Below are 24,437 nucleotides of genomic sequence, written 5' to 3'. Positions count from 1 at the left end.
CCAATCGCCGAGACGGCAATCTTGGCAATCTCGGCGTACATACCGCCCTCTTTTTATGACGTAATGTTTTTTATAAGATACCTATGTATGTCGTCAGTAACATCAGGACATTGTCTATTGTTGATCTTTGAACAAAGTTCTTATTCACGCACATTTCGCCAGTATTTTTCAAATATGGAATCTGGTTTCCTGCCAGTTGCATGAACATCATACCGAGTGAATATATCTCTGAATATTCAGTGTATGGCATTGTCCCTAAGATGACCGCCGGGTCAATATGGTAGCACCTTTTAAGAACTTCTGCTTGCCTCTTTAGTCTGAAATGTTCATATTTTGGCTTATCGGCCATATTAACTGCCTTTCCAAAATCGATAATTTTGATTTGAGGATCTTTCTGGTTTTGAAATCCAGTCATCAGCATGATATTGTCAGGTTTAAGATCACAGTGAAGGACACCTCTGGAGTGAACATCAATGAGGGCTTTAACGATGCTCAGAGAAATACGGACAATTGCAGCAGTGGAAAGGATCTTCTTCTTGAGAGCGGCTTGGAGAGTCCATGTCTTCAAAGTGTTTTGGTCACCGATAAATTCTTGAACGACAGAAGGTACCCCGGTGTTCCCCTCTGCTGGTACAATACCGTGCAGTTCTGGGACGCACTTTAAACCGCGTAGTTTAGTTAACATCTGAATCTCCAACTTTGCATTCTAAATATAAGCAAAAGAAATTTTCCATTTTGAGCAATATTTGCATTTAAGAAGCAAATATGCTATGACACTATTGCGTTTACCCACTAATTTTATGTTGACTCGAGCTGCATAGCTATCTTTGCAGCAAGATCTTAAAAGAACATTTGTGCAACCATTGGGTTCTCTTCAACCAACACAGTTTATAAGCAAATAAGTATAATGTTAATATCTGCTTCGACATTGCGATACAGAATATGGAGAGGGCTCACTGAGGTGGGAGTGGGAGAAGGCTTTAAGGGAGGGGGATTTGAGGGAGAAGGAATTGATGGAGGGGGATTTGAGGGAGGGGGCTTTGGGAGGTGAGGTGGTTGGTCGTAATGTCAACAGAAAATAATCACTTACTCTACCGTAAGTGTTTTAAGGAAACGGTCATGGGAAAATGTAGGTGGTAGCAAAGAGAACACACTTTATTTGCTACATTTGGGCGCGATGTGTATTGGTGGTTAATAAAACAGGCAGGGGTTGGTTGGGGGAGGGGGGAAGGGTAGGCGGGGAATGTTTATCGTCTTTCCAACTCATGTCCCATGTCCCCCTTTGCCATCATATCTCTACGGTATGATTGCAGTCGACTATATGTATTCTTTTGTAAATAGCGTATGCTACCGGGGATTGGTGGGTATGGTTGAAGTAAAAAAGTTCGTTCTAATGGATATTCATGTAAATCCTAAAAATTGTTGATTCTTCATGGGATCAATTTTTCATTAAATTTAATTGGTTTGCTAACCTTGAATATTTTCGCATTTCTAAGATGATTTTGAAAGGTTTTGACCGCGCACAGCCTTCCAGTGTTGATATTTTTCATTAGTGTTACTACTCCATACGCTCCTCTGCCAAGAGTAATCGGTTTGTTGACGGTTGGATGTAAAACATGCTGAAAATCACTCTGCAATAACAACTCACATTCTGGAAATAAACGTTGCAGCCTTAGCATTTTCTTTGTCTTCCTAAATGGAAATGAAATATAAAAAAAAAGTGATAGCTAAATGTGCCTTACATTGAACGTTTATTATACCGTCTTACAAGTATAACGAACACGCGTAAATGTGGAATCAATTGAATGTGAGTCTTAACTAAACATGTTAAATATATTGTCGTTCTCGAATAATCCTTTCTCGCTGTCGGATTATAATCAATGGGAAATGATCATCCATTCCACACATTAAAACCACCCTTCAATCACTCCTACTCTGCTAACATTACCCCACCTACACCCCTCCTCCTCCTATTCGACATGAATTTACGGAAACATTATTTTAGGCCAGGTCTGTATACAAAACAATCCCAGCTGGTACCATTTTGTAGGCTTGAAGCATTGATCTTTTTTCTTCTTTTTTTTTGAAAATAAAATCGTTCTTTCATGTTTTCCAATCCTTATTAATCACTTATATTTCATCAAAATCCACCATCAATCATACGAAAACAGATTACAGTAGCCCAGTATGCATTCTGTATTTGGTTTAGTTTCCTGTCTCCAAGTGTCTGGCGACAATTTCACTGGGAATTTATATAATTGTTATCTACAGCTGTCGATAAACTTTGCTCTTCTCTGTTCTAATGTGACAACTCATGTCAAAATACTACTTAACTGAATTACACCAAATCTTTGGTCTCACCTTGCAACAACTTTCTTTTCCTGAGTATGCTCAGGCTTGAACATTATTGGTTCAGATAGTGCTTTAACTGGCTTAGTCGTTGCTTTTACTATTTCAGCAGTTCCTTTGACAGGTTCAGCCGTTCCCTCGACAGGTTCAGCCGTTGCTTTGACTGGTTCAGCCGTTGTTTTCTTTGGTTCAGTCAGATCGATACCACTTAGCTGGTATCTAAGTTTGGTCATATCTTGTAGCTTGGTGGGATGAAGGCGCCCTTTATTATTTACGAGGGTGTTGGTGGGCTGGAAAAGAGTGACCTCTGGAGAGGCATGAAGCTTTCTTAATGGGCTGGAAGATTTTTTGACCTTCCGTTGAAGCTTTGGTGGTTCGTTAAGAGGCGACTTCGCCTTGATAATGCTGCACTTTGTTTGAAAGCTTTGCGTTTCCAAGGGTGGAGATGCTTTCCCTTGTAGGTCGGTCACGTGACCGACTCTCTGTTGCGAGTTGTTTCTCGATCCATGAGATGAAGTTTGGGCAGATGATGATGGTCTTGGTTCATACGGTTCACAAACTTCGTAAGTATTAGATCGAGGGTGGCTACAACAGTTCAAGGTCGAAACGACCTTTTTCCAAACCGAACGTCTGCAAAGAAATTACGCAACAAGAGTTAACAATTTTACGTCGGATTTTTAGCGTTCTTAATTGTAATATTTCTCATTCAGATAACATACCTATGTTGTTATCGAAACTCTAAATATAATCGATGTACCATATACATGTTTAATTATCCTGAATAAATAGGGGAAAAAATTGTAATGTTTCTCACTTCCCAAAAGAATGGTTAATTAAGATGACTCGTATACATTTACAATGCGAGATGGGGTGACAGGGGGAGGGGCTATATTTTCGCTTTGTGGCTCTGTTTATAACATTGATTCAAACATACTTTAACTCAAGGAACTAAACAAGAAAACACAAACACGCTGCGAAATGTTCCCCCATTAATAATGAAATTTACGAGAAATTATTTGCAATTGTTTAGTTATTGACGAAGTAAGTACCACCCTGATTATTATCTATGGATATTAGTATTTTGTTCTGGAACATCTGTTGTGACATGAAAGTATTCATTTATGACATTCCATTAATGACAGACCACAATACGTATTGCACACATGGAGCCCCTTAAAGTAACTGCGAATTTATATTTAAATTTATATACAGGCCTAAAACTATATACAATTTGTTGATTTGTCGCCCCAATTCATAATTTAAATCGAAAAGGTTTATTGAACTTACCTAAAAAGAACCGGTTGGGTTTGCTGATGGTGAAATTCCTTCATATGTCTAGATAACATTGTCATCAACTGAATAGTAAAGAAAAAATTCATAGTGTTATACGTAAATATCAGTTTTATAGTTTACTTTTTGTTTGAAAACGTCTCATTTTTTCATAAATGTAAACAAAGTAAACAAGACAGGCACTTTGTAAGAATGAGTGGACTATGCTAGGGCTATTATCTATGCTAGGATAACCTATAGCCGGCGTGTAAGTTATTCTCAACAAGGTCACACATTGGCCTATAGGGTCAGCGTAAATTTTTAAATTGTGAAGTAAAACATTTTCGTTAGCCTCATAGATAATTGAAAGGTATCGGTTATTTACATTTTTATTTATTTTTTATTTATGACAAACCGGGAGAACCAAACAAATAGGCTACAAACGCTACACACATACAAAATTGAAATAGCGCGATAAACAAGGCTGAACAAAAGATGATTTGCTTACAAAATATTTTAAATGCATTATAATATTAAGTTTATTGTTCTTGCAACATGTTTCCTTGTTGTAAAGTGTATCAACCAGCCAATGACCACACATTGTTATAATTCCGAGAGACCTGCCTCCACTCCACTCCCCCAACCTCCAGGCCCAAGCCTCCACCATTTTCACACTGCTGAATCAAACCGTCCGATATATTAGCATCGGGCCTTAATTGTTAGAATTAATATGGTGGAAATATTTAGTTTTAAACAATTAAGTATTGGAAAATCGTACGCATAATGAAAACCCTATCACACACCATAAAAAGGTGTACATCTACGGTAAATAAGCTAAGTTCTCAATATTTTCTGGTGGTAAATGGTGAACAAAATGATCTAAAGAAACTTTATACTCACCAGAAATATAAATTTGAGGCAGTGGGTTCCAGTTTCTGGAAATAAATCGCTGTATTCGCTAGGTTAAGCAAGTACTATGTGTTCGTGATGCTAGGCAAATTGAACTAAAGGGTAAGTTGCCACGGTATCCAACACTCGCAGTTTTCGTCTGTGTGACGTCATGAAAACCCTGCGTGGCGACCATGTTGACTTGTGCGTGGACGCACTACGCATCTTAGTGCTCAACACAATATACTTGTTATGCGTTGAAATGGTCATTGATACGCATTGATATAGCGCCTTCGGAACTTCTGGAAAGTTCTGTACAGTACAGTTTCAGATATATTTGTACAGCGCGTGACACATCTTTGGGTGAAGTTATAATGTTGGCTGAGTACTATATGCACTATATGCTTACGGGTTATGTTACAGCAACGCGAAAAAAGATATCGTAAAGCGTCGATTGCGCTCAATTCATAACTCCTATACTTTCCACACAAAAAGATGTAGAAGCTACACGCTAGTGTCGGCACACGCACTTCACTATATATTGCAGGGCCCTCGTACCGTTTATATGATGAAGATTGCTTATATACGCGCGCGAATTATATGAGGTTGATATAGGCTTCGTTAAACTGCTTAGGCGTAATGCTAAGATAACTAACGAAACTATCTGTCTTTTGTATAGTTCACTTACGGAGCTGTAACAGCAGGGTAGAAAGGAAATCAGATACAATTCAGATCAGTATTCCCAGTTATTGCAAGGGAACTATATAGTGTCACTTAGAAATGTAGGGAGAATAATAAATGAGTATATGCAATGCAGAACCCCTCCACCCCTCGGCCCCAAAGAAAAAACTGAATTCCGTCAGAAAACCAATTAGCTAGCGCTAAGGCGCTACGACAGGTATCTTTCGGCGACTTGATTGTCAAGTTGCGATTCAACTCAGCCTAAGATTCAACTCGTCAAACAACTGAAAGTTAACTCGCGCAATGGGACACACAGCCATCGCTGCAACAACTATACCATTTTGTGCATCGAGTCGTAAAATGCTTAACAATATCTAATGTTCGTTAACTATTCTACAAATAGATTAAAACTATAAAAATCCATTGTTGCGAGCAATCTTATACATTTAGCAATTTAATGCAAATGTAATCGTGATAACTTGACGAAACAAATAAACGAAAATATCAAATAGTTGAAGATTGGTACTCAGTAACTACTAATCCAGACTTGTGATACTCGATTCTGTACTCGTTCTTGAGTACATTTTTCCCACTCTAAATCGTGGGTTTGTATTTGGCATTCACATTCAGCAAAACTTGAACTTTCGTACTCGACTTTTAAATTGTTCGTACAATGTCCCAAACACTTTATGAAATCTACTCTAGTATGACTAAAGTTATGGAATTAAATAATCTCTTTAGCATATCTGATGGTTTTTATTTACTTACTTTTACACATTCTCTTACACATGCTCTCAAGTGTATAAGCAGTTTGCTAGCAGTTTTATTTTATTTTGGTGTTTATTAACGTTAGCCTAGGACAGTGCACAGTAGAGGCTACCGTACTTATATAAATCGAAGAATAAAACAAATCATTAATTACAAGCACGAAATTATTTTAGCGCCACATCTAATTTTTAAAATTCCAATGGGATCAAACATCAATATTAGTGTACAAAGTATGCAGCAAACGTGTCCTAAACCCCAAAGTTTAAACTTGGTAGGCGGATGAAGGCCTGAGCATTGGATGCCATGCCACTTAGCGTATAAGGTTTTACATCAGAGGTCCAAAGTCGTAAAATCTATAAACAAATAGTGCATTGCAATTCCCTTAAACGATCAACTGATTGAGATAGTAAGTTGATTACATTGCTTTGTTGGTATGAGATGGATATTGCACGAAATGATGCAGTAACAGTGTACTAATCACTGTGCTTACGGACTCACTCACTCTCAGGGGGTAAGGGGGGGGGTCTTGGCAGGGCCCTGGTAGCGGCCTCATTATTGACTAATAAATATAAAACATATATAAAAGAAGATAATAAGAAACGGAAAATCTATGCAGTTCATTGCTGACACTGCATATAGTTGCTGATATATCACAGTGAGGTCATGTGTCGTAAAAGTTGCCACATCTGAATTATTTAATACAGATGGGACTAAGGACTAACTTTTGCGTTTGTTTTCTTTTTCAGGTTTCCAGTTACATGTGGCACTTTCATGGCAACTGTTGTCGATAATGCTGCTTTATTTCTTCATTGCGAGTACTGAATTGTAATTAAAAGGTGGAAGGCCATTAATATTACGAGTACCGCATTCTAATCAAATGTGGAATACCATTACCACTACTGAGTTGTAATCAAAGGTGGAAGGCATGACTTTAACATTTTCTGTTTTTTTTTTCTGTAGAGTGTTATGGTACTAGATATATCCGAAAAGAATTTATATGTAAGATAATAAAGATATAAAATACCGTTTACATATATTCAAAATATGAATATTTTTGGTACAGTAGTTCTCTTTACGGTATATATTTGGATATGTTTAAACTGAACTTTTTCTTCATATCTCGTGTAAGATTCTTTAAAACCTCTGTTGTTATTTTCGTTAACATCATTATAGAACGATTGGTCTTAATAAATACAGTTTTTTTGTTGTTGGAAGTTTCATTGATATTAGCATTCCTATAGCCACCTGATTTCAATGGCGTCCGCAAGGAGGCGCGTGAAGGGGGACATGTCCTCCATCGCCAATTTCAGTCGGATGTCAGATCACTCCTCCGGGCCCAGGAGGACCTGGGACGCGAATACAGAAAGTGTGGGAGGTGGTACATTCCCATTCAAACACAGAATACAGTTTCCGCATAACATTGACTTATTTGGGTTTTTTGGGGGGGTTGGGGGTTGGGGGGAGTCCAAATAATTTCACAGTAAACGTAATTATCCTGGCAATTTTTCTTTCCTCTTCTGTACTTCAGGTACATTTAAAATATTTTATTTACTTCTCCTCCAACTTCCATAACGCCGTACGTTTCCATTCGTTTATCGTCGATTTTGTCAGCCGGTAGATGTCTGAATAGCTAACTATATCATAGCAATTAGTAGGGGAAGAACCGGATGAAAAGAGGGCAGGGAAAGAGAAAGGAAGGGTAGAACATAAGGAAGTTTGAAGGAGAACATAGGACGGGGAAGGGAATTAGTTGGAGTGAGTTCAGAAAGGGAGATAGAGAGAGGTGGGGTGTTTAATTCCACCAATCCCTCCCCGTTAGATAGTTGGAAACCTCTCCATCGGGAACTTAACTTGCATTGAAAGCACAATAAAAATGAGGAAAATGCGATGCATGACCTTAACGTTTCCAGTCCTAAATGACAGTAACGCAGAATATTTTAGTCACCAAAACATATAAACACTTCATAGTTCAGTTTATTCTAGACTTTAAAAAATATGAACAATTAACAATTACAACAAATCACGTAGAATTTTGGAACGATAAAATTGAAAAAGACTTTGAAGGGCGGGTTTCCTTTTCAACTGCGATGATTACAAATTAGCTAAGATTAAGCAGCAAAATAAGCTGATATCGAATATCCAGGTTTTGGCACACAGTTCAGTGTTAGGTCATGACAGTTAGATCTACTTGGTTGACGTAAACACACCGATGCATAATCTTACTAACCAATATGTTAATCAGACCAAACAGTTAGAAGACAACGCATGCGCGTTTGTGACAAACTATCGATAAAGATGACTTCTTATGACAGCTTTTTGTCAAAATTAAATGAAAATTAACAATAAACGTAAATATGAAAACGAAAGAAAAAGGAACAAGAGGAAGCTAGTAAGCTTTCCTAGTCAGGTCATTTAACTGAGTTGGCCTTCATTACGTACACCACTAGATTATAAAAAAAACATATGGATATGACTCTTTTGCATTTAGCTTGAAACTAAATAATAAATTATTGCTAGTTTAATATATATTATTTTAAGCCAGATACCGTACTCAATTTACATACATGATGAAATACATTTCTTTAAATATTTCTTAAATAGATAAATATATTATCAACAAGGGTTGCAGACACATCTGTCACACTGGTAGGTTTTATCAATAACACCCAGCAACATGAGTTGACGCAGATAAAAATACCCTTTGGCATATATGTGCGTGGAATTGCAAATATGGGTTGTTGGAATGCGGAGATAGCTTGGAGGAGAACGAAATGCTAACAAATTTCCCATGCAAATTTCCCCCAACAATTCCGATTGTGAACTATTTATACTAACTGCTGAATAATACCATTATGTCTCATACCTTGCATTCGTAAGGTGTACACTCGGAATAGTAGCATATACTATAAAAGTTGAGGGCGTCATCCATGTTCAGTTATAATTTGCATCTGGGCTACGGCTTCCGGCATTCGTCACATGTCATTTCAATCGTCGATTTCGAAATCGCACTTTTGAGAACCCAATTTCGTAAGTTTTACCTTTTATCATTAAATATTACATGTATTAAGAGTAATATCAGTTGCATTAATGTTTAAGGAAAACCTATATATTGAATTTAGTGTTCGACAAGCCATATTCGCCAAGATTATTTTAGACTTTGCCAAGTCATTTTTCTTCGTCACCATTCGTATATTAAGCGTCAGATTTCTCGTAAAATGTTCTGTAATTTTAACTGTAATTTCAAACCTGTAGTATCTAGGTTAAGACATATTCATTCCCATGTGTATTATTTCCTTTGCTGTTTAAGTAATTATGAACCATGTTTGATGTAGACATTTAAGATACAATTTTGTCTATTTTCTTTATAGATTGAACCATCACCACTACCACACCATAGCTATATACCGTACTAGACTACGTGCATATGTTATACAAGGTTTTACGTTACGCCATCATTATTTTTGTTGAACAGTGCGTTCAACAAGTGTCAAGAGATCAAACAATTATTTCGTCATTTCTCCGCAGTCGTGTGTTTTTCTGAGTCAAGAGTTTGTACCGCTAACATAAGGTCCTAAATTCTTTAATGCATAATATTTTTCTTTATTTGTCATATCAATCCTATTATTGTGTGTTCTTAAGAGTATTCATTCGCCTATGCTTATGATCATAAGTCATTGCCTATCTTTAAATATCTGACCATATCTTCTGCACCAGCGAAGAATTCTTCAGCCGAGGGTTGAATCTGATCCGCGGGGAGAGCAAACCCGTACTGACCCCTGTCTCTCAACTCAAGAGCGTATGAATGTTTAATGCCTGCTACATCATAGGCCCAGTCCACTGACGAACCACTTGCCACATCTGGAACGCAAAACAGAAACGAAAACAAACATAGGCATATTCATATTTTTTATTTTTCCTCTGATGTCCTCTAAATATGTATGTATATTTTACCCAGTTCAAGGTACTACACATTACGATTGTTTAAATCAAGGGATTAATTGGCAAAATCAAACACTAAGCGACACTATCAAAGAAACAAACTGTTATCGAGGAGGGAAGTTTTAGGGATTTTTTTTTTCATGTCTTTTGCTAGAGAAGATGCAATGTTTTAAAAGTTGGTGTTGCACCAGTGTTTTAGTCACTGTGGTTTCAAGGAGGATACACGCATCAACATGCCACCGGAAGATCAACCTGATACATTCCATAAATATTTTTGAAACCTCATGAATAATGAGCTTCTATTGGAACAATTGTACTGTGTTTAAAGTATAAAACCATACTGGCACGCATCATTCTCTTTACTCACATATCACATTAGCAATGCTGCCGTATTGGAACCATTTTCCATGGGTAGCACGGATAGCCTGGACGGCAACTCTGGAAGCACCATACTGTTGGGTGGGAAGAATGAACGAATTGAATGAAAATTGGATTATAATGAAATCAATCTTGTTTGTACAAAATTCCAAGAACTGAGGAGATAAGAGAAGAAAAGAGCGAGAGATAAAACAGAAGAGTTGGTAAGAGAAATGAAGAGGGTCTTTATTAGAGACAAGCGGTCTGCAGTGTTTTCTTGGTGTTTGTTTTATCCGATTTTTTACGTTAGAGAATAGGCAGCCACTAATTGTGCCATCGAGACAATGAATATCATACATATTACACGTTTCTTATGCTAAGTAATAAAACTTGCTCCATTTGAGGATTTTTTTTTTTTGAAAATTATTGCGACTATTTCACGTGATGAACATGCATTTTCTTTTTGTTTTCATTGGTATTGTTTGTGATTTGACTAGTATAGGCCTTTATCTGTATACCTAAAGAACGTTAGGCTATTTCTTCCTTTAAATAGCAGCGGCATGACATATATTTCCTGACATGTCACCACGTAACTTCAAGTGGGATACTCTTTAATTATTCAGTTTTCTCCTTTGCATGTTAACAGTAATCCTTTATGAAAACGATATTGAGGGTCTCACATAATTAATCCCCCCCCCCCCATCCCTTCCCTCCGCACCCTAACAAATCATATGACATAGAACCAGGAACATATTTCAAGTTTCTTACTAAATCATCATTATCTTTAGGTAGTTCGGTTGAATACCCATAAGGGTACATCCAGTACTGGCTGTAAGCGTGGACGTCCATGAATATCTTCACTCGATCTTTGATAGAGAGAATGTGGTTCTGCAAGTTGGAGACTTCAATCTCAGAGGCTGGCTTTGTTCCCATGTAGGTATCTGAACAGGGGGAACTACTAGAGCCCCCAGCTTAAAAACAAAACAACAGGAAAATAGAAGTACAATATAATCGTACATATCTTTTCCTAATAGATTGAAAAGAAGCATGCTCGAAGACATGCTGGGTCCCAGCCGTGAGGTAGGGAGGGGGTATGGGTTGTGTGTGGGGTGGTGTACCCCCATTCAAACCAAGGTTCCCCCTCCCATTGGTACATCACGTGGATGCAAAAACTTATCGGGTCACAGAGCAGAAATACTTTACACCTCCTTTAAATTTTTGGTGCCTCAACTTAGAATTCCTGGCTACAGGCCTGGAGAGCAGTATCGTATGGTTTGAGAAGGGGGCTTAATAAAGCAAGAAGCGTGTGTCGGAGGTTCTAAGATAGAGATTTCCGATAGAATGTAATGGTGTGTTTTAGAGTAAATCTGTATTTACCTCTACCTTGTGCTAGATTACGTATGCATATAAGTCTTATTTATTCGTATGCTCCTTAAACTCGTAGCATGATATTACGACGATGTTTTAACCAACGTGTTTTATACTCTAGCTGACGTATATATACCATTTTTTTAAGTTGGAATCAGGGTGGGGTCTGTAATATTTGTAACCGTCTAAAATGTTACTATATTAGTCGACGTAAAGTGACAACATTATTTGGAATGCTGGGTACAAATGGATTCAACAAAGTTTGTGTACAATACGTTCTTCAATTACAAGTAAATTTAAGTGATATAAATAAAATTATAAGTAACATTATATCAGGGCTACGAATGTTTCCAAATCGGATGCCTGATAGTCTGATAAAGTGACCAAAAATATGAAGCAGAAATTGACTCTAAAGAACTTTTGATAACCAATAAACGATGATACAAGCATACGTAGCGTCGATGTTGCTATGGTTACTTGATTTGATACTCACTTCCCCATCGACAATCAAAGTTCCTGTTAGGATCAGTTCCGTCGCATCTAAACGAGGAGGGAGATCTGGTCTTGCGCCACATTCTGTCCTAAAATTGTGTTGAAGAACAATATTCATAATGAATGTTTTTATCTGCTCACCTAATTATACCAATCCATAAAATAAATTAAATTTCAAAGACAAGACTCAAAAATGGACCAAAATTACAATTGCGTGAAAAAAGTATCCGCGCGTTCACGAGGGACATGAAAGGGGTGGGGGAGGTATGGCTGATATATATAGCCTTTCTGTCCTGGCATGTGATAATGGTATACATATGTATTATGGTTGCCAATTTTTAGAAAATTAACATATAGCATTTATGGAGCAGCTTTTGGTGTCTCAAAACCTAAGGCTTCAGTATGATTAACGTGCGGAAAAATCGAAATCGAAATAATCGTATGTTGGACCTAACGAATATCCACTCACTTACATTAGTCCACGTATATTCGTAGCCGTCTTGGTTGAATACTGGAACAATATGGAACTCCATGATATCTAGTAAATTATCTCTCTTTGATGAGTCATACTGCTCCACCAGCTAAGAGAGAGGAAAAGGAAAATACAACTTATACCGAACATTATACCAAAGAAACCTGGTATGAAAGTTGCACTTATGTAACTACGTTTTTAACTATGGTTTTCATGAATGAAGAAAAGAGCCTGTTAAATCCTAAAGTATAGGTAAGAAGTCAGTTTTCTGGTTTAGACTTCGTCTGGGTTGAACCGTGAAGAGGTACATGGAATCAAAAACGCGAAACAGCAGGGCCAACTCTGGCTGGTATACAATAACACGTAACTGCTGTTGAACTGACAATATTGTCTAAACGTGTTAAGAGAGATAGTAAAAATTTGAGACAAAACTGGGGGAAATGCACCGCATACGAGCAGCTCCTACTCTCTAACATTACACCTAATTGAAAGACATAATACAGGTTGAAAGTGGTTCTAAACTTACAAACTTGGCAGTGTACATCATAGTAGCTGGCGTAATCCATTCTCTCGCATGCGTACCACCGATGATGAAAAATATTGACTTCGATTGATCAGACAAATCCGAGGAGAGCTAACAGAACGAATAAAGTAAAAACAAAATGACTTTAAAATAGAGGAAATATGGGAAAATAGGGGGAAATAGGGCTACGTAATTTCAGAGAGTTTGCAGTGACTACTGTAACATATTGAAGGCTCGTAACGGGATGGAGATTCAAGATGAACGCAAAGACAACGATGAGTCTACTTTTCATGCAAATTACAGCCAGTTTGGACAACTTCCCAATCCTATTACCACTATATACTGTCCTCCCATACCATGCTCCAAAACACTATTACAGACAGTACAAACAGTTCCTTAACTTTATGTGATAGAATCATAATATTCATTGTTACTGTCACAGCGATTGCTTTGAAACGGGACATGAAAGTACAAAACATTTTCCTATTCGAGTGAAACCCACTCAATTTGTAATGTTGATCACCTCTTTCAAAAGTTTATTCACCAACCAAAAATGAATAAAGTTAAAAAATAATAATTTAAAAATACGTTATTTCAGAGAGTTTTCAAAAAAGTTTAAAAAATATGATTTAAAAAAAATACTGTAAACATTGAAGGCTGGTCAGCCAACAGGGATGTGACACCAGATGAGCGCACTAATAACATTTAATCACATTTTTGTTCCTTCGTTTATTTATAGTTCATCATCAATGTAATAATAATTTGCTTATGATTTGTAATATAAATTCATCATTTTTTAAGCATGCTACACGAAACAACAGTTCGCGAATACATGTAAAGTAGGAAAACATGTACAAATAGGAAACGGACAGAATCGAAATAAAAACCAAATTGAATAAATCAGGACATAAGGAAAGGGCGTGTCACAACTTCACAAAAGTAACGTAATATGTTCTTGATCTGCAAGTTCTTCAATAGTTGAACCATTCAATACTTATGATGGATTTGAATATAAAGAAAAACTCATCGACATTTAGTCCGCTTATCATGACCAACAGCTGGTTTTATCGACCAATAAAATGTCTGTAATCTTAATCCAGTTACATAGGCAACATAATGAGCGGGAAAGGTGGAGAAATCTCCAACCCCGAAAAGTCCAATGCCCGCTACCTCTTACGCCAGACGCAAATTGTCCTGACATCATTCACACAGTTATCTCAGATATAAAAATCATGTTACATTGACTCGCTGCTTCAGTAAAAATAATTGTTTTCTCTTGTTGTGAATTTGTCCTTTTAGTATTTATATTCATTCTGTCCTAACGGCCATGAAATATGGATTACTTCTTGCTTTTAAATTTATTAAATTTCAATTTACCTTTATTTTGTTCACGGATCTTCCCTCGTACGTTTTAGCAAATGTCTCTAATTCAGCAAATTCATTGTACTCAGCAACAAAATCCGTCATCCACGCGTTGATCTTAAATATGCGATGAAAACAAAAATCAATCAAATCTTGTGAGCATGGATAATATGGCTTTACATAAGGTGTTAGGAAAAACTACAAATCCACAACACATGGCTGCAACGTTTTACATCAGTGAACGAGCCTGTAGTTTGGAGAAAACACATGTAGGTACAGTAGTCAATGTTCATTGAGCGTAAAATCAGTACCAAAATATTTTCCTTCGTGTTGTACGGTTCAGCGAAAACAGTTTTTTTTTGTGATGATAGTTCTTGTGACTCTCAAATAATATTATATAATATTTGAAAATAATCACAATAATGGAATTTTCATCCTACGTTTACATTATCCATAAGGTTGATCACAACATATTTCTTTAAACCTATGGATTTTTGATAAACATTAATAAAATTTCTTTAAACCTATGGATTATTTTTGATAAACATTAATAAAATTTATAAAGATAAACGTGACTGGTATTGTGTTGGTACAATCGCATTGACATTTACCGGCAAATTTCTGTTCACATTGATGGAAAACGATCAATAAAACGGAGGATAATAAAGACATTTACCGGTAAAACACATTGTCGAAGAAAAAGTGACTTTTCTTCTCTTGTTAAAATAACAAAATCACATCACTGTATAGATAAATTAAATCAACCTGGATGTTTGTTTATACGCATCATATCGTTAATCACGCATACATCATATATACAAGCAAGTGATAATGACAAATAGTCTTACAAAAGAACAGAATCAAAAGCAGACATATCAAAGTGAGTACAGATTTCGCAGAATTGAGTATTTTCTACCATTTGTATATGTTTGCTGAAACAAAGCGTATCAATATGACACACTATCTGTTTTAATTTTTCCTCAAATCATATATTCCTTCTTTTTTAACAGAGAATTTATGATTTGGTTTTCCATTAAAAATACTTGCGCATTGGAATGAAAATTACTTAATGTGACGTCAGTTTAATATCTTTTTTTTCTTACCTGGGAAATATCAATATAAGGTATATTATTAATATTTAAATTAGGAAAAAAAGAGAACAGCAAATATTTACATATTAAAATTCCTGATGTATGTCACGCATCGCTTTGCGCTTAGTATATGGCGAAAGCAGATCATATTGATTTAACTTACATTTTTTGTGGGGGTTATGTTGTCTGAAGTTTTTAGTACAGAATATTGAAAGAAGTATCAGGAGTTGTTTAAATTGATGTTTTAATTGTTATATTTTAACGATCAATGATTACAACAAAGATTTTTTCCCAGCCTGGTATTTGACCTGATAATCAATAACAAATATATGCTTAGTTACCTTCTACTTCGTCATTTTATATCAAGACAAGTTCATGAAATAAACCAAGGTTGTACATTTAGTTAAGCTATACTTCGTTTTACGTTCTTTCCAAAATTTAATTAATTAATTTAATTATCACATATCAGATCAAATTGCCATTTTCTTCATTATACTCTTCTTGTTTTTACGAAAGGTTTCACATTATATAGCTAGGACAACTAAAGCCTTACTTTAACATCAAGTTGACAAGTTACGCTAACGTGACGTCAAATTGTCGAGTTTCTGCGTTACGTCAATAACACTCGACATTTGTCAAGTTGACAAATTACTCGACAACATAGTTTTGACGTATTGTCGTTTTGTATAACACGTACGGTAAGTCTACAATTCGTCTGTCCCTTCAGGACTACCGTAGTAAAGTGAACCAACAAGTAAATGAATATCGCAGTGGTAATACATTTAGGTAAACGTCTGCACTAGAGTCAATCAAATCACCATGGCAACAATGTGAACACAAAGCAATCTACAACATGTAAACCTGCTGCCTCCAAAATTGTCCATTTAAGTGACCATGATAGCATATCTAGCAAGTTTTAGGCCTTTGAAATATAATTTCTTGAAAATAAGAACCCAATAATAAGCATCCAAACAGAAAAAGTAAATAATAATAAAAAATAATAAAAAACAATGAATTCTTACGTCATCCAAATTATGATAAATGTCGTAGTCAAAGGAAGCGGATGTAGAGGGTATCTTTTGAAGCTCAAATAGAGGTTGCACGTCATCAATCATCGTCATGACGTCATAGCCACGTTCCTCCAACTTTGATGCTAACCAAGGATGGTCTTCGGCTGACACCATAATATCAGCGGTTGAACCAACCTCTCTGGCTTCTTGCCAGAAGTCAAACTTGAAAATGAGAGAAAGTTATCGATAAACCAACAGAAATAATGATCATTTTTGATAAACAGAAGATAAAATGTGTATTCGAGAATTGTTATGCTATGTGCTGGGAGTGAACACTTCTTCCATTATTAAATGGGGTTTTCAAAAACGCGAAACCATAAAAGTAAACATCTAAAGTCAATTAATAGAACAACAAAACACGAAAAATACAGTCAATACTCAAGGAAATGTGTCTTCAGGTTGAAGAAGAAGCTGAAAATAGAAAACGCAATACACATGACATTAAGTTACACTTAAAACTCATGCAAAAGTAAAAATGTTCATAGGTGCAAGTCAATATCTAAAAAAATCATAGAAAGAAACTACAAATACCAGACGCCGACGATCAATATCCAAAGAAGGACAGGGGGAAAAGGGGGGGGGTGAACAACCGTTTCGTGTATATTAAGCCCAGCCCAGCAAGTACTCAAAAACCCATAAAATTATTACAACTGAACAATAGGCAGAAATGTGTACTTTTCAAAGTTTATGAAATGAAGTTATGGTACCGTGAATGAAGATATACAGTGCCCGTGTCAGGTCTATGCAGGCAAGCAGCTAGCCCCCTTTGAACATGTTTTCACAAAACATAAGCCTGTTATAAACTTAGTTTTGATCATAACAAGTACGGCATACGCAGTGGTTGGACTTTTAGCACGCCTCGCACAAATGATTTTCTTCCACGTTACCGATGTTTTCTTATATAGGTTGTATAATGTCTTTATGTAGTACATGAACTCCCCCAACACCATCCTCCCATACTCTTGGACAAATCCAGGATCTGCCATAGGTAATAAAGAAAGTTACAACCAGAACGAACATTTAACAATTACGTTACAGATTATCATAACGTATAGAATGTAGGATTCTTAACCTCCAAACCTGACCCCCCCCCCCCCCCACTGCCGTAACTCACACACACACACTACACAAACCACCCGCTTCAGTTTCCTTATCAGCATTGTTTGGGCAAGAATATTCTGTTGTTGGTACTGCACAATTACTGACAGGTATACTTTACTTACCTCCCCTGCTAAGCCATGGAGATTATGAAGTGCCGATTCTTCTCGTGGGATAACGCGAATGACTTTGTGTCTGCAATAAAAGTTAAACGTGTATATGCATGTATGTGTGTCTATATATATATATATATATATATATATATATATATATATATATATATATATATATTTATATATATATATATATATATTTATATATATATATATATTATATATATATATATATATATATATATATATATATATATATATATATATATATTTATATATACAACTTAAACCTTTTGTCCCATATAAAATTTTTGCTTCGGATAATATTTTAAGGGTTGCATGTTCAATCATACTAACATTAATGCTGTATGTTAGTATGTTAGTATGTAGGGTTCGACTAAAGTTTCTCATCTGGCAATTTTCATGCTAAAAGCAGCTGCCTTTAAGGCGCTTAATTCCGTCGGTGCTGAAATTAACTTAAAATCTACATTGTATAAGCTGATTTCCTTATAATTATTATCTTAACTATTTTTGAACTTTTATATTTCACAAGGTGTTCTTGCTGTTCAATGATGTTATTTACAGTCATTGGCACTTACAGCGTTGCAGTGAATGTATAGAGACTGTTTCAGCCCGCAATGTAAGCTATGCAAATGATATTCAAAGAGCGATTGCAGATGTTTCCATCCGTCTATTTGCTGATGATATCGAACACACAAAAACTAAAAAGGTTACATGTATACGGGTATTCATACGTATATCTATATTGTTACACAAATAATGTTTTATTTTAACTTACTATAGAACGGCAAAGAAACACACACTTAAATCATCGAACACACCAAGTGTATAGCATTGCATATACAACTATGTTTCATCTGCTTTTAGGAAAAGTGTAAGTTTATCTATTTGATGCGTTCATCGATATATAATTGTAAAATAATCAAACACGCAAAGTATGTACGAGTACACGTATGTGAAATAGATTTATGAAGCATTCACGGTAAAAAGTTTTTACGGGAGATTTATGAACAGCAGATAAGTGATAGGATTCATTCTTTATATGATCGCATTCAGCTTCAATTAGGCCTCATTGCTTATAAACAGTAAAGATTTGTACGCATTTCAAAGTTCTAAACAGGTTTCTAAAATTGTGATTTTGTAATAAGTTTCACCTGTTCTAATTTGACGGTTACTTGGTTTGTAGTTTAGTTATTTTTATTGCTAATTATTTGGCTTTTGCAAACCAGAGTTTTTTTTCTTCTCCAAGGTTTTTTTTTTCGGCGGACTTTCCTGATTTCACCAGACTTCCCACTTTCCCCAATGTTTGTGAGTGACTGGGATTTACATTTAACCCCACACCAAGTATTCCCCCCCCCTCCCGTCATCCAACAATATAAAAAAAATCAAAAGAATATAAGACTCATCCACATTTGATCATTGATTTCTTGCAGTTTCTTGCACATGTGGTTATATCGCAATTTGTGAAGTATTTTTGCTAAAGGTTTTTTTTCCATTTTTATGATTTTTTCCAACAAAAATTGCCAGTATTATTCCACTAAAATGGGATCCCCACTTTGAAGACCATGGCCTTAAGCAGAAGGAACTATTTTCTCAGATTTCGGATAAGTCGCCTTGACAACGCGGTATATTTGAAATGATCTTTTACCATAGCACTGGCGAATTGATATACGTGCCCTTATATTGTTCACCGATACGTACCCCTTCCCCCTCGATAATGTATCTTACTGGCAACAACAGCCAGAAACGTTTATAGTCAGTAGGGCTTGCCTATAAAAGGGGCTATAAACAGGGAGAGCCTGAAAATCAGTCAAGTTGTTGCTAAGAAACATATATTTTCAGAATATGATTTTGCCAACAAATATCGCACACTACTTCCATAGTCCAATAGACTATTGAACTATGGAAAAAAAAATATTTATGCTACAAATATGAATGTTCCTTTTACATATTTATAACGTTTTTACAGTCTAGAATAATTTAGATTGCATCTTATTCCACTGAGTAGCGGTTAAGCAAAATATGGGACACAATTATATCTGTTCAAGTGAGTTTGTTAAAAACTCATATAATCAAACATACGTTACAAACAAGAAGTTTTGAAATTCTTACCCTGAATAATCCTTTGCGGCTGCAAAACTCGTCAGGACAGCGACGAGGAAGGTGACGAGAAACATTCTAAATCAGTTGTAGATGACAATTAATGTCAATATCGTTCCTTCAAATTGGATATAAGCTGTTTTATAGTACTCATGGGATGTGATAACCATTGCGCTTGCGTCTAGCTTTAAATCTCATGGTGTCGTGTGCAAAGAAAGACGTGGCCTTAACGTAATGTTGTACCGCAGTGGCAACATGTAGAAAACGGTCATTAAAATAATGAACCATGAACGTGAAATCAATATATTGCAATGTTGTGTAAATACTTGACATATGTACTTTTTTTCCACACAGCTATATCGAGACAGATATGTGATTTTTTTTTCTTCATTTGTCTTCATTGTTTTAATGTGCATAAACCGCGCAATTATGAAAATGTTGTGGCAATTGTGATAACAACGGGCAAACAAAGACGTAAGGTGTCCTTAAGTTAATATCATAAATCCAGCAGCGTACTCATCGGTGGTGAAGGGGGGGGGGGGAGGTCAGCCCCGCGTACCAGTCTTTGGGGGTTGCCACATATTGATGATATTTTCAGTTCAAGTCTTTGCCAAAGGTAGCACCATTTTGCATCAAATCCATCTTACATAAACAAATTGTCTCAAACGAGAAGGGGGCATCCCTCTTCTTACCCCCTCCCCAGGACGGCATCCCCTGCATGGGGTGACAAGGAAGCAAACGCCGGGTCGCCATCTATACTAGGTATACCCCACATGCAAAACCAATATTCGTATTACGAGATAGCTAGAGTTGCCAATGCAGCTCCAACTCAAGAAAGAAACAAAAAGTAACTATAATTTAATGGGTTCTTTGGATATCTGTTAGAGGGAGGTGCGTCATTATTTATGTACACTCACATGTAGGCTATTTCATATATAACTGATGATCGGCAGTTGCAGGGTACTTGTCTCTAGAGTCAGCCGTTCTATCTGTTTTCCAACTGCAAAGAAGTTTACAGGAACGGTACGTTAACACAGTTGCAAAAGTGGTTCCTTTGGAATCTTATTGTCGTATTGTCTAGTTCCGCGAATGTTGACAAGTTGAAGTCTCTGAAATCACCGAGAATTACTTTGAGATGTATGTTTAAAGCGCTACACAAAATCTTTAAATATCTGTAATTGGGAAGATCACGCACTTTAGGACCCAGAGCTGGACTACGGCACTGTTATTACCAGAGCCATCTCTCTACACGGCTCTGGTTGGACCAGAGCCGTATATTTAGAATTACTCGATGTTAAACTTCACGTTTAGAATTTGCACGACGCAGTCTGTTATGTCATTGGGGGAGGGGCTATTCGGGTCCCACTGCAAAGACACGGAACTATGACGGACTGCAACAGAGGAGAGTGAACTGCCAATATGGACTGTCACTGGACTATGTTAAAGATTCTTTAGCGAGATGATATGAGTAATGGCGGCACCCAAACATCTGGTTACATAAGGAATTTTCGAATACAATATGAAATGAAGGAAATCCGATTTATGTACAAAAGAAGTATTTTCTTTTGGAAATTGTGGATAGCTTTGGTCATAAGTAACTACATAGTAAAGCAGTCCATCTTTGGAAAATACTAGATTGAAAATGCTGCGATAACAAAATGTCAGGACACATACCAGACATTTACCACGTCAATATATACGGCGTGGGACAACAACAGGTGTGTGGTTGGATGCTAATGGCTAAAGAAGCTCTTCTGCAGAAAACAAATACTACTTTAAGGGGATTTCTGGATTAATCTTATTAGGGCATTTAAATCCTAAACCTCCCTAGGATTATATACTTGTTTTGCGAAACAATAAGACAAATGACGTAACAACTGGTTACTGGTGGTTGAGACAAGGATGTAGGAGTTGAAATTGTACACGAGTATAAGGAGTGCAAGCGACGGGTAGAAGTGGTGAAGGTTAACGGTATCCCGTATACAATATATATATATATATATATATATATATCAACCACAATAGGGAGAAGAGTGAGACAAGGATGTCTTATGTCTCCAGTCCTATTAACAATCTACGCAGAAGCCATCATAACTGACGCACTTGATGAAATTCAAGAAGGAATACAAGTTGGAGGACAATGGATAAAGTCGGTACGTTTTGCAGATGACCAGGCAATGTTAGCAAGCGCGGAGGCTGGACTTCAACGTATGATGGAGAATACCAACAGAGTTTTCAACCAGTATGGGATGAGGATTAACATCAAGAAAAACGAAAGTCATGAAGATTGGAAGGGAACAAAAGAGAGTTCATATAGAGATAGAGGGGAAGGAACTTGAACAGGTCAGACACTTCAAATATCTTGGTAGTCTACTGGCGGAAGATGTAAATTGTGAAACCGAAATCAGAGCAAGAGTGGCAATGGCCAAGGAAACTTTCAAACCACACAACTCTCTTTTTACTGCTAGTCTTGAGTTACAATTAAAGAAGAGACTAATGAAATGTTTTGTGTGGGGTGTATTCCTGTATGGCTCAGAAACCTGGACACTAAGGAAAGAGGACAGAAAAAGAATAGACGCATTGGAGATGTGGCTATGGAGAAAGTCTGAGAACATAAAGTGGTCAGACAGTGTCACAAATGAGGAAGTTCTACAGAGGGTTGGTGAGGTCCGCAGGCTGGGAGAAACTATTAAGCTGAGAAAGAAAAGGTGGATTGGGCACATCTTGAGACATGACGGACTACTGAAAGATGTGCTTGAAGGAAGAATGAACGGGAAGCGACCAAGAGGGAGAAAGAGAGTAATGTTGATGCATGATATCAGAGATGGCAGAAATTATTTCACTATGTAGAGGAATGCAGAAGGGCGGTTCTTATGATTTTGTGTTTGGTGAAGGACCTGTCTTAAGGCAGATCACCATTAGAGAGAGAGATATATATAACATATACATGTGGGGGGCAGAAGTTTGTACGAGGGGAGGGGTGACAGACCCCTGTGCCCAGGCCGTCTGTACCACCACAGTTTTCCTTCAACATTAATGATACGATGCAGATTTCAATACCTCCTCACCCCACCCCACTCCGACGCTCTTTTCTTATTAGTATTAGTCATGTGTAAAACTCAACGAAAACATTTTATGACTTCAAATTTTAATTTGTAATCGGAAAATGAAATGAAGTGTGATTTTGTAAAGCTAATGAACGATATTGTAAGGGGTGTTTCCCATTTAGGAAGTGGAAATCACAGGGGGACAGCTTCCCCTATACGTCCAACCCCCACTCCCCGCAAGCAGGCTACGGCCGTCCGGTTTACATAAAAATAATCACAAAACAGCAACATGCAAAGATTAAATTTATTCTCTGTATACATGCTGTGTTCAACTATGTCACAAACAAGTCGAAGATATCAATAATCAAGGATGAACATGTAATAATTATCAATATTCATTCTTAAAAATACTTTAAATCACCAAGGGGGACAGCTTCCCCTACACCCAACCCCCACTCCCCGCAAAAAGGCTACGGCCGTCCGGTTTACATAAAAATAATCACAAAACAGCAAAATGCGAAGATTAATTTTATTCTCAATATACATATTCTTTATACATGTCCTAGCTGTGTTCAACTATGTCACAAACAAGTCGAAGATATCAATAATCAAGGATGAACATGTAATAGTTATCAATATTCATTCTTAAAAATACTTTTAATCACCAAGGGGGACAGCTTCCCCTACATCCAACCCCCACTCCCCGAAAACAGGCTACGGCCGTCCGGTTTACATAAAAAAAAATAATCACAAAACAGCAAAATGCGAAGGTTAATTTTATTCTCAATATACATGTTCTATATACATGTCCTAGCTGTGTTCAACTATGTCACAAACAAGTTGAAGATATCAATAATCAAGGATGAACATGTAATAAATATCAATATTCATTCTTAAAAATACTTTAAATCACCAAGGCACACAAAACATCGCATTGAAAGGAAAGCGAAGATTGTCGTTGCCAGGTTGAGGTCCCGCTTGTCGGGTTACGCAACGAGCACCAATAATAAATTAATAGAAGAGTTACTTGATACATGTTTAGGAGTTAATGTTTGCCAACCTGTCTACAGGAATGCAAAGAAAAAACCATCTGTTTCCACAAAGGTATATACGTCAGCAAGGGTTGTGTTTTTTTTTCCAAAAGGGTCATGAACGAATAGGTATGCTAAATGCTAAAGAAAAACCTATAATCAAGGTCTTCATGAGAACCATTTGATCTATGTACTTAAATGAGTATTAAGAGGTCTGTTGTAAAGTATTTTGAATCTGTCGCCTCCACATTATCCAGAGATACATTTGGTATTGGCATAGTCCCCCTCCCATCAACCTCAAACTTAGAGGTAATACCAATTATATAGGAATAATCAATGATTACTTAGTTTGTATCTTTATTGTCAATAATATGAAGTGAATATGTACATTTCCTTGA

At 36.6% G+C, this 24,437-nt stretch overlaps 2 protein-coding genes across 2 annotated transcripts; one reads left to right on the top strand and one right to left on the bottom strand.

Annotated features, from left to right (window-relative positions):
• Positions 1-9,393: 9,393 nt before the first annotated feature.
• LOC139964435 (carboxypeptidase B-like) lies at positions 9,394-20,101 on the bottom strand. The gene is made up of 10 exons (XM_071965990.1): positions 19,974-20,101; positions 17,853-17,922; positions 16,582-16,791; positions 14,484-14,585; positions 13,110-13,217; positions 12,585-12,692; positions 12,113-12,200; positions 11,020-11,222; positions 10,262-10,346; positions 9,394-9,813 (listed from the first exon to the last, which is right to left on the bottom strand). Exons 1-10 carry the CDS (start codon positions 20,036-20,038, stop codon positions 9,620-9,622), a joined length of 1,233 nt encoding a protein of 410 aa, XP_071822091.1. The 5' UTR covers positions 20,039-20,101; the 3' UTR covers positions 9,394-9,619.
• Positions 20,102-22,241: 2,140 nt separating this feature from the next.
• On the top strand, positions 22,242-22,811 carry LOC139964931 (uncharacterized). Its single transcript, XM_071967016.1, has one exon. The coding sequence runs from the start codon at positions 22,242-22,244 to the stop codon at positions 22,809-22,811; it is 570 nt and encodes a 189-aa protein (XP_071823117.1).
• The last annotated feature ends 1,626 nt before the right edge of the window (positions 22,812-24,437 follow it).

This window comes from Apostichopus japonicus, chromosome 23, assembly GCF_037975245.1.
Source record: "Apostichopus japonicus isolate 1M-3 chromosome 23, ASM3797524v1, whole genome shotgun sequence".
Classification (NCBI taxonomy): domain Eukaryota; kingdom Metazoa; phylum Echinodermata; class Holothuroidea; order Aspidochirotida; family Stichopodidae; genus Apostichopus; species Apostichopus japonicus.
Note: the sequence above shows the minus strand (reverse complement) of the source record. Positions and strands in the feature narration are given on the sequence as shown.

Bases quoted from the DNA above. Each gene is read 5' to 3' on its own strand.
- LOC139964435 (XM_071965990.1), bottom strand. From the start codon at position 20,038: ATGTTTCTCGTCACCTTCCTCGTCGCTGTCCTGACGAGTTTTGCAGCC. The intron at 14,586-16,581 runs GTAAGAATTCAT...CGCATATTTAAG, and splicing joins TTTATCATAATTTGGATGAC to ATCAACGCGTGGATGACGGA. The intron at 12,201-12,584 runs GTAAGTGAGTGG...ACACAATTTTAG, and splicing joins ACGAATATACGTGGACTAAT to GACAGAATGTGGCGCAAGAC.
- LOC139964931 (XM_071967016.1), top strand. From the start codon at position 22,242: ATGAAGATTGGAAGGGAACAAAAGAGAGTTCATATAGAGATAGAGGGG.